General features: G+C 33.2%; 1 protein-coding gene across 1 annotated transcript in view; it reads left to right on the top strand.

Moving 5' to 3' along the window:
- LOC108968945 (putative sodium-coupled neutral amino acid transporter 11) overlaps positions 1–10,494 on the top strand; it is a 22,595-nt gene extending 12,101 nt beyond the window's left edge. The window contains exons 4-10 of the mRNA XM_018933309.1: positions 2,239–2,353; positions 2,475–2,727; positions 8,190–8,260; positions 8,451–8,612; positions 9,417–9,529; positions 9,613–9,804; positions 9,860–10,494. Coding sequence (XP_018788854.1) covers positions 2,239–2,353; positions 2,475–2,727; positions 8,190–8,260; positions 8,451–8,612; positions 9,417–9,529; positions 9,613–9,804; positions 9,860–10,117 — 1,164 coding nt within the window. The 3' untranslated portion in view covers positions 10,118–10,494. The remainder of the gene's footprint in view (positions 1–2,238; positions 2,354–2,474; positions 2,728–8,189; positions 8,261–8,450; positions 8,613–9,416; positions 9,530–9,612; positions 9,805–9,859) is intronic.
- The last annotated feature ends 232 nt before the right edge of the window (positions 10,495–10,726 follow it).

Genomic DNA, 10,726 nt, shown 5'->3' with positions numbered 1-10,726 from the left:
CAACTGCGAGTTTATTTTAATTTTTTCACCAACCACGATACTTATTTCTCTGAATATGATCTTAGCAACTTCCTAACATATAACGGAACTTTTTTGCATACCGTTATAYAAATGAAAAGCTAATTCGGTGAATTTATTTTCAGAAACGTAGTTTTGCTATGCAGTGGCTTAATTATGTGAGTACAAGTGTATGTATGTATGTATCTTATGTATATAAACATTTCATACTCTCGCAAATTTCAAGGAATAACGGCGGGGAAATACTTCTAGGCGTTGCAAAACTATATATTTTTTTTAAATTAAGTTCTTACGCAACATTTATTATTCGACGAATAATGTTGGTCATAGCATCACTTAGTATCCTCACTACATTTTGCTTCGTGTCCAAAAAACAGTGGGGAGCAAAACTGTCAAAATTTTTACAGAATGATATGACATGTTCTGATAACTTTTATTTTTTTACTGGCAGTAATTGATAACATTCATACATCAAAATAAAGTTAATACTTCAATTTAATAAAATATAAAACAGAGCAACTTATTTTATTTATAGATGAAAGTATAAGAAAAATTCTAATTACATGACTTTTTGACAGCTTCGCACTTATACACTTGGACATAAATTATTTACAAGATTTAATACTTTGAGAAAAGACCTTAATAATATGCAAATACATCTCTTTATTTATTATTCCATATATTCTAAACAAACGACCAATATGCCACCACGTTAAGCAACTCTAATTATGCCTTAACATCTGATTGGTATCTATTAATCTTCGTCTCATCCGGCCATATAAAACTTTTCCAATCCTCCTTCCATTCTCGGAAAAATTTAAGCTTAGCTTTCACATTTCGCTTAGATAAAGAGTCTTGCTTTTGTTTAACCGCAGCAACCATACCTATTTTATTTAAAGAGTGTCGGAACGTCCAGGTACTTGCTTGAAGTTGTAATTTAGCAACGGCTTCTTGGGGAATTATACACTCATTTTAGTTTTTTCTTCAAATTTCTTTCCATTTGTCGGTTTATATTCAACTTTTCCGCAATTTTTCTAGCAAAATATCCGATTTTAACTTAAACAATAACTTCGACGTCTCGCAATAATTGGTACATATATATTTATAATATTTGAAAAATATAAATTGTTAATTATTTATCTATGTATATATCCGCTTTCAGTTACCTATCCCAGCCATTTCGGTAAATATAGCATGGCACACTTGTGCATTGGTGCAAAACTGTCAAAATGACTTGTAATTAGAATTTATCATATATTTTCATCCAGGAATAAAATGAAGATGATCTGCTTTATATTTTTAATAAATTGAAGTATTATCTTGATTTTGATGTATGTATGTATGAATGTTGTCGATACAGCTAGTAAAAAAAAAATTATAAGAACATTTCTGTAAACATGTTGACAGTTTTGCTCCCCGCTGTACATACTTATGTCTTTTAAAATGAAGCTAACTAGCTGAAATGAGATAGTACTCGTATACATATGTGACATAGACTTAAACTTAACAGCGCTAAGCCATATGGTTAAAAAATCTACTTAATTTCATTAAAATAACACACATATTGACCAACAACTGCAATACACTTTTCGGTGATTTGCGATAGATCTTGTCGCAAAAAAAGGGTGGTCATCAAAGAGAGGTAAAAATTCTTGGGGAAAAATTTATGACTGGAAAGTTTAATGGTGAAATGATTCTCTTGCAACGTTCATTATTGTAAGTATATCAACGACACCGTCGGAATATATGTACGTTACGTTTAAGAACGCTACAATTTCCAATTTATTTTACTTTAGGAAAGAGAAAACTGCGCAATATTGTAGGGGCCTTCACAAAGATTTAACCCCTAACATGCGTGGAGGATGATAAGACCCTAGAGCATTACCTTGGGGAATGCCCAGATTTAGGCAGGGTGAAAGGGGAAATCTCCAATATAAAAGATGTTGTTATTCCAGAGTTGTTAAATGGTGATTAATTTGTTATCACAATGCGAAGAATAATGAATTGAGTGCGGTTAGACGGGTAACTAACCAACCATCACTGCCTACTTTGTGGAAACATGAATGTTGTTATAATGATATGCAGACATGTTAAAATATTTCACTCACCTTTAATTCCCATAAATTGTGTGAGTAACTATGGTAATACTCGGCAAATTTAGACCCTACTTGCAATTTGTAAGACCACGACATTCACTTATTATTTTTTTTTTTATTTCAGGTAAGATGCGGGCATATATGCGGAAGATTTAGTTACCCAGGTATTATGGAAGCGGCTTACGGTAAATATGGATACTACCTTCTATCGATATTACAATTCATGTATCCATTTCTGGGTAAGTTTTGGAAGACGGTAAAGTATGATTGTAATTTTTTTATTAATATACATACATATGTATGAACAAATATAAATAGTATACATGATTATCATATTGCATTATATTTTTATATTTGCAGCTATGATTTCCTACAATGTTGTCGTAGGTGATACTCTGTCTAAAGTGCTAGTACGGTTTTTTCCGTCTTGGGGTACGTCCATGCGTGTTGTACGGCTGGGAGTTGTATTCTTCGTTACAATTGGCGTTGTAGTACCGTTATGTCTATACAAAAACGTTTCTCGATTAGCCCGTGCCAGTTTTATTAGTTTGGCGTGCGTTGTGTTCATTTTGTTTGCCGTAATTGTAAAGTTGTTGTCGGGTGATTATACTGTGTGAGTATATGACGAATATTATACCTATGTACATATGTACATAAATAGAGAAAGTTGCGACCGAAATAATAATAGTAGTGCGAACAGTGGCGAAAAAAAACTGTGTAAACGCAGGTTGCTTATCTGTTCAATATTTATTTTGATTTTTATATTAATGAATTATTTTATTTACAAGTAATTCATTAAAGAAATTTTAAGAAAATGATTAAATACAAAATTATAAAAATTCGATTTCGGAAGCATTTGTATAAAATTGAGATTTTTAATTATACAGTACAGTCTAATCAGTTCTTACATTTCATTAATTAGAGATGTATTTACACTTTAATGAAAATAAATATGTCGATATTGATCAAAAAGCATAATGATATATGTGACCTGATCTACGAAAAAGAGCTAACGTGCGAAAACTAGTTTTCTGGGAAACAGCTGTTAAAAAAAAGCATCTCATCTTCCATCCGAATCAACTAAAAAGTGAAAATTGATTTTTTGACACCTAAGCCCCCTTTCCGTAGACCAGGTCACTTATATATATAGTATATAAAAGAAAGTTGTTGTTAGTTACACCATTTATAACTCAAGATCGGCTGAAAATTGATGGGGAGGTAGTGCAGAACCAGGGTAAGGACATAGGCTACCTTCCATTTCTTTATATGAGAATCCTATACAACTCATAAAAAAAAATTATATTTCAAATTATAAGATTTGTTAAAAAGTCATATTTGTAGAAATCATTTGGAATTTCATTTCTTCAATGAAAAATAACAAAAACAATAAAACAACCTCACATCTATATATTAATATAAAAGAAAGTTGTTGTTAGTTACACCATTTATAACTCAGTAACGGCTGAACTGATTCGGTTGAAAATTGGTGGGGAGTTAGTGTAGAACCACGGTAAGGACATAATAAAAAAAATATATTTCAAATTATAAGTATTTGTTAACAAGTCATGTTTGTAGGAATCATTTGAATATATGCGTACAATTTTAAACTGATTCTTCATAAAAAATAATACAATTGCAAAGTATTTGGAATATTAGAAAAGAAGTGCAACCAAATATGCAGTGAAATAGATTATAACTGGCTCAGTAAACAGTTATTGAGTATGTATTATACCACATGCATCCCAAAATACTGATATCATAACTTTTCCAGCCGCCCTTTTCTTTCGTTTCTATCACCGACGCAAAAATTCGGCTTTATTCCGATTAGAGGGCACTCAACCACTTCTCATAATCAGTTATTCGTTGTTTCTGTTGGACTATGAACTTGCAAGGCACTCACTTTGCACAGAGCTTTCGCCTCTTTAAGCTTAGCAAATAACTTTTTATCGGTGAATATCCCTCAGCCCAAATTCAACAGTATTTTCCTTCAAAAAGCAATGATTTAGGAACACTCAAAATGCTCTATGAAACTTTTTTTGTAAACTAACACAAGTTGCTTCAACTAATAGTTATAATCCAACTAATAGACATCATATAGATAGTAGTAGTTGTATTATCTATGTATCAGCCACAGTGAAGCGTGGCCGTGTCCTCTAGTTATCAATAAAAATAAAAATATATGTTGACTTTGTTTCAGAATATTTACGAAATTTATGTGAAATTTACTTATTTTTAACTCTTTCGTGTTAGAGTTGCTTACAAAATATAGAAAAACGACAATCGATTAATATACATATATGATTGTATATTTAAAATGGCAAACAAGGTTTTTTTTTAATTTTCGTATCACAAATTTGAGACAATATTTTGTGACTAAAGACTATACTGTGTTGTAAATATAAACTAGTCACAATTTGAGACTTTACCTCAAAAATTCTCAAATACTGACTAGAGACTAATAAGAACAGAAAACAAATTTTATCATTAGCATCACATTAAAGAGAAATAAGTGAGTTATTTATAAAAAATTACATACTTTATTCAATAGTTCTTTAACAAGCTAATTTATTGAGTTTCCCATTGCGTGTTTAGGTCTGGACATACAAATAGCACCATATGCCGGTTCTGCGGAAATTAAATAAATTTATTAGAAATAAGAGATATTATAGTGTTTGAGCACTTACAACGTTAGTATTTCGTTGTGTGCCCACAATTTTTCAAAATTACTTGCCATCGTCAGGGCAAGCCTTCCACTAATAGCGTTTTTTAAAAAGAACACTACAAAAGTTCTTTTTAAATAAAACATAAACGGTTTGGGATATCAATGAAATTCTTTACACGAATCATGGCCACCACTGCACGATTGCAGAAGTCCAGACGCTGAACCGAATTTTCGACAGTGGCGGTCAATTGACTGGACCATTTCGAGAGACAACCCTTTCACAAAATTTGGTTTTAAATAAATCGATTGTGACTTGTGACGCCGTCCTGTTCGAGCCACATATTGTCAATGTCCATATCATCCAATTCGGAGCAAAAATATTCGTTTACCATTGAGCGGTAGCGATTCGCAGTCACAGTGACTTGCCGTCGGCTCATAAAACGCACAAAACCGTATTTTTCAGGATGCAATACGTACGAATGTACTTTCACAGGTATAAATAACTTCATTGATATCGCAAGCAGTTTTTATTTTACTTAAAAAAATAATTTTGTATTGCTCTTACTGAAAAACGCTTTTAAAATTGAGGCTACTCACTCCGAATTTCGGTAGTCAATAATCTCGTTTGGATCTTGTATCTTTCCATGATGAAATAGCAAACCTTACTGAAGAGAAATGTCGAAAGAGCGGGGAAAAATATGGCGTGGTTTGCTCTCCCCATTGGTCTAATTTTGTAGCGTAGCTATTGAAAACCCCTTTATCTGACCCCTCCTTTGTGGAATTGCGTACCATGCCTCCTTTATTCCAGTTCAAAGCTTTTCCGCATTTTTGAGTTTTTTCTTGACACTCTGTATCTTAACATCGTTCCATACATTTTCTATCGATTTTGCATCGGAGCTTTGAACTGGCCGGCTCAGGATGTCAATAATTTCTGCAGTGAGCCAGTTCTTCAAAACTTCCCCAAAACCGTTACGCTACCTCCGCCATTCTCACAGGTTTTGTAGTGTATCTAGAGTTAGTTTCATCGCTCCACAGAAACCTTTTTCAAAATTTGACGTTCTTTTCTAAATATTCCTTACCTGTTTATTATGTTTTGATTTTTTTGTCAGGTGTGTTTTTTCAACTCATTCGTCTAAACAACTGATCATCTTTCAGACGTCTCCCCACAAGTCTATTGGATGCGTTATAGCCAAATGCGTTGCTCATAACCTCTCAGCATATATAATATTAATATCATCGGTCTCAACACCCGCGCCGTTAGTTCTGCTTTCTCCAGACTGGACAGGGAAGCAAAACAAATGAGTCTGGCAGTGAACGAGGGCAAAACGAAATATCTCCTGTCATCAAACAAACAGTCGTCGCAGTCGCGACTTGACTCTCATGTTACTGTTGACAGTCAGAACATTGAAGTAGTAGATGATTTAGTCTATTTTGGAACACCACCAACAATTTCAGCCAGGAAATCCAACGCAGGATAACTCTTGCCAATGGGTGCTACTTCGGACTGAGTAGGCAATTGAGAAGCACTGTAAGAGTCACTCATAATTCCCGTCCTGCTATATGCTCCAGAGGACGATGACAACAACTGATAAGTCGACGTTGCGAGTTTTCGAGAGAAAAGTTCTGCGAAAGATTTATGGTCCTTTACGTGTTGGCCACGGCGAATATCGCAATCGATGGAACGATGAGCTGTATGAGGTATATGACTACATTGACATAGTTCAGCGAACTAAAAGACAGAAAACGAGGACGAAACACTCCAGCTATGAAAGTATTCGACGCAGAACCCACCGGGGAAAGCACAGGAATAGGAAGACCTCCACTCCGTTGGAAGGACCAGGTGGAGAAGGACCTGGCTACGCTTGGAATATCCAATTGGCGCCACGTAGCGAAAAGAAAAAACGACTGGCGCGCTGTTGTTAACTCGGCTGTAATCGCGCAAGCGGTGTCTACGCCAATTAAGAAGAAGAATCTTTCGCCATGATTTAAAAGGCTTAGCTTTGCTTTTTCTGAAGGTGATTCCACCAGGTAGTCCCGTTATTTTGCGACCAGGAGCTTTGCGATTTTTTTATTTTTGAGCAAATTTGGATCGCTTTTAATAAAATTCATGGCGTTGTGTACAATTTTCCTCTAACAACTCATAATTTTAGTAATCTGAGTTAAATTTTTCCAAAGTATGATACAATGCACATTTCTGTCCATTTAGAAAATATTTTAATTTTTTGTTATAGTTATAGATAAAAATCGTGTTTTGTGAGGGATTGATAATTATTAAGCATGATAACGTGGAAAATTGTTGGGATTCAGTTCAATATATTAATAACTTTTTTAAATAATAGACAAATTTCCACATTTTCTTCAAAGGATAGTATTTAGCATTGTAATATTTAAAACTTGAAAAAGTTCAATGTAAAATTCAAGAACGATGAATTGTATTTATAGAAATTAAATTAAATTAAATTAAAAACTACATATTAGTACGTTAATAATGTATTTTGAGTGAACAAATCTGTACGTACATACTTATGTATGTATGTCTGTATGTATACGTACATTGATAAATAATATTGCTAGGTAAACAGTACCCTAAGTGGTAACGCCACTCTGAGGACGGTGAAACTATAGATAAACTATTTAAATATTTTTATGGTATATTAAAATACCATACTACTTACCTTTGAACTTTCATTATTTATTAAAGGAATTTAAGCCTGTCATCTCTCATAAATGTTCTTAAACATTTTTCATTTAATTAATAAAACATCACATTACAAAACGTTTCATCCAACGCATTACATTTCATATTAGAAGTTTGTCCATCATTGTCCATGAAACTTGGTAAGCGCGTTTCTTGGCAACAAACAAGTACGAGTTCGTAGATGGATGTAATCGGATCACTGCCACGCCCACAAAGCATCATTAACCGAAAACTTATAAAGAGCCATAACTAAGCACTAAGTTAAGATATAAAACTGTAAATTGATTCAGGCTATTGAGGTAGCAAGGAGCATCTGTGGGTAAAATTTATTGAAAAAGTGGAAGCGGCTTTTAAATTTAATGTACATATCTCCTAAACAGTTCTTATAAGAACTCCAACGTAAAGCGTGAAAATGGATGATATCGAATTATAACTCCGCTCCTGAATTAATTTAATTGACATTTTTGCATTGCAGTATGATATGGGCAAAATCGGTTAACAACCACGCCTACTACATAACATAATGTATTTCATTAGATATGAGAGAGAAAGTTCATTATCGTTTTAATGAATATTCTACTTTTGTAACCTAATACATATGAAAATTTTATATAATAATATATTTATTTATATACATATATAAATGTATGCACATATGTATCTAAATCTATATAAATACACGTAAACATCAGAAACATCTTTTTTTCAATTTCAGCGCCGATTCCCCAGAATCTTGGAGATTTTCCAACATTGATTTAATTCCAGCAACGGGCATTATGGTTTTTGGTGAGTTTCTAGCATAATTAAATAAACCTTTTTCGTCGGGTGTTGAGAATATAATATAATATTGTTTATTGGAATTTTTATTGCTTGATAGTACTTACATATATATAATTAAACCAAACCATATCCGCAACGACAATTACTATTTAGTTGGAGTGTTTGTGATTTTTTTTCTTATATGGTGTTATTGCAGCATTTATGTGCCACCATAATACGTTTTTGGTTTATCAGTCCATGAGAAATGCTACACTTGAGCGGTGGGAGAAAGTCACGCACATTTCAATTGGATTTGCTTTAGCAGTAGCAGCTCTGTTCGGTATTGCTGGATATTCTACATTCCGTGCACTATCACAAGGTATTTATATTTTACATGTGAAAATTTTGTAGTAATAAATGTTAAGGACTAAACTACCGCAAGCGAAATACTTTTCCAACTATACTTAAATCCCTGGACTTTGACGGTGATAATTGTTCGTAACTAACCAATCGGACGACTTTAGGAAAAGCACGAGAGCACCTATTGCAGAATCTAGTGATATATGAACAGTTGTAAATGACTATTGTTCATGACCATTTTGAATTAGCGCACCGGCTGCAATTCCTTCTTAACCAAAAAAATTTAACAAATCTTTATAATTTAAGTACATATTAAAACTTACCTTCCTGAACAATTAAACGGCGAAAAATGTCTTTATATGTAAAATAACAGCTAAAACAGGATTGCAATTATATTTGGGTTCTGGTCTGACGTATTTTGCAGTCATTGCTAATAATTTTATGCGTGTGCTTGTTGTTTTGCCGATGCACCGTGTGGAAAATTCTGCAATTCGTGCACCGTGCAAGGGTTTTGCAAAAGCAAGATGATACCCTTATTGAGGAAATTTTTTTCCATATAACAACATAAATGATAAATGGACGTAATGGACGTTAAATGTACAAAAGTGGTTAAATAATAGAGATTAAATGATAAGGAAACGAGAAGGGTTAAATGGTAACTGCTCTAAAACTTTTCTTTCGCCTGAAAGAACATGAAACATTTTGCTCGCGATATCAGGGACCAATTGGGAAAATATAAATACATATGTTTATATAGCATATCTGTATGTACATATATGAATATATTCTTACTATTTTAATAATCTTCTATCTCTTATTTTAGGCGATTTATTGGAGAACTACTGTTGGAATGATGATCTGATGAATTTTTCGCGGGTGCTTTTCTCCATTTCAATTTTATTGACTTTTCCAATAGAGTGTTTTGTTTCTCGAGAGGTTAGATGATCTTATTGAAAAGAATGTCTGAGGGCATAAATTACTTATATTGTATGTATTGCTTTATGGGTACAATATTTCAGATTGTACGCGCTTTTGTGCACCGCTTTGTATTAAAAGAACCTATTAGTGAGCTGACATTAGACAAAGATCCCAATCTTGAGAAAGGCGCTGATATTGATGAATATGGAAAAACCATTACGTTGGCTATAGTTTTCAGCGCTTTCCTCATTTCGCCATTAACTGATTGTTTAGGATCGGTACTAGAGTTAAATGTAAGTAAAGCGACTGTTGCTAAATCACAAATACTTATCGCATTATTATTCGTAGGGACTTTTGGCAGCGATCCCTTTGGCATACATTCTCCCTGGTCTAGCTTACATACAAATGGAATCTCACTCTATCTTCAGCCGCGAAAAATTACCGGCACTCGGTCTGGTCGTCTTTGGAACCATTGTAACAATAATGGGTGTGGTCGTACTCCTACCTGGACTTATGGGAGATTGTCGTGCTGATGTCGTCATGGATTACTGTAAGCAAGAATTTACAGAGAATGGAAAAACAAATTCTTCTACTGGCCACAAATAAAATAGTAAATCAGGCCGTATTCCAGGCATCCACTTGTTAAAACATACATACATATTAGAAATCGTTTTAAATTACAATTAAAACGGACGTATGCACCTGTTAAATATGTGTTTACAGTTGATTAGTATGTACATACATACACGCGCTACAATAATGCAAATATGTTGTCGAAGTTGACGTGCATAAAATATTTTTTAGGGAAAATATTAAGTTTAAGAAATCAAATTTAAAAACAGTTTGTTCAAAAGTCCAATCGCGATACTAGCGATTCAAAATATAGCGTAAAGATAAATAGATCTTGCAAATTCGATAATTGTGATTTCTGTTTAAGATTTAAAAAAAAATTAACACTGTAAAGATGTATACATGGCTAACAATATTTCACTGTCAAATTCCCATTTATAGATTTAAGAAATTTTTCGATATTATAAATATTTTTGTTGAATATGATGCTCTAACTTATACACAATGTAGTTTATAGTATATATAATATATAATTTTATCTGTTGTTCTATATTGTTGCCATTACTACTTTTTTATGGTTATGATTAGCGATTAATGTGCATCCTATCCCAAGATGAACTTAATCGGGCTTTCATTGACAAATTA

Source organism: Bactrocera latifrons, unplaced genomic scaffold (genome assembly GCF_001853355.1).
Source record: "Bactrocera latifrons isolate USDA-ARS-PBARC rearing strain unplaced genomic scaffold, ASM185335v1 scaffold_234, whole genome shotgun sequence".
NCBI lineage: Eukaryota > Metazoa > Arthropoda > Insecta > Diptera > Tephritidae > Bactrocera > Bactrocera latifrons.
The sequence above is the reverse complement of the archived record's forward strand: the minus strand, read 5'-3'. Positions and strand labels throughout refer to the sequence as shown.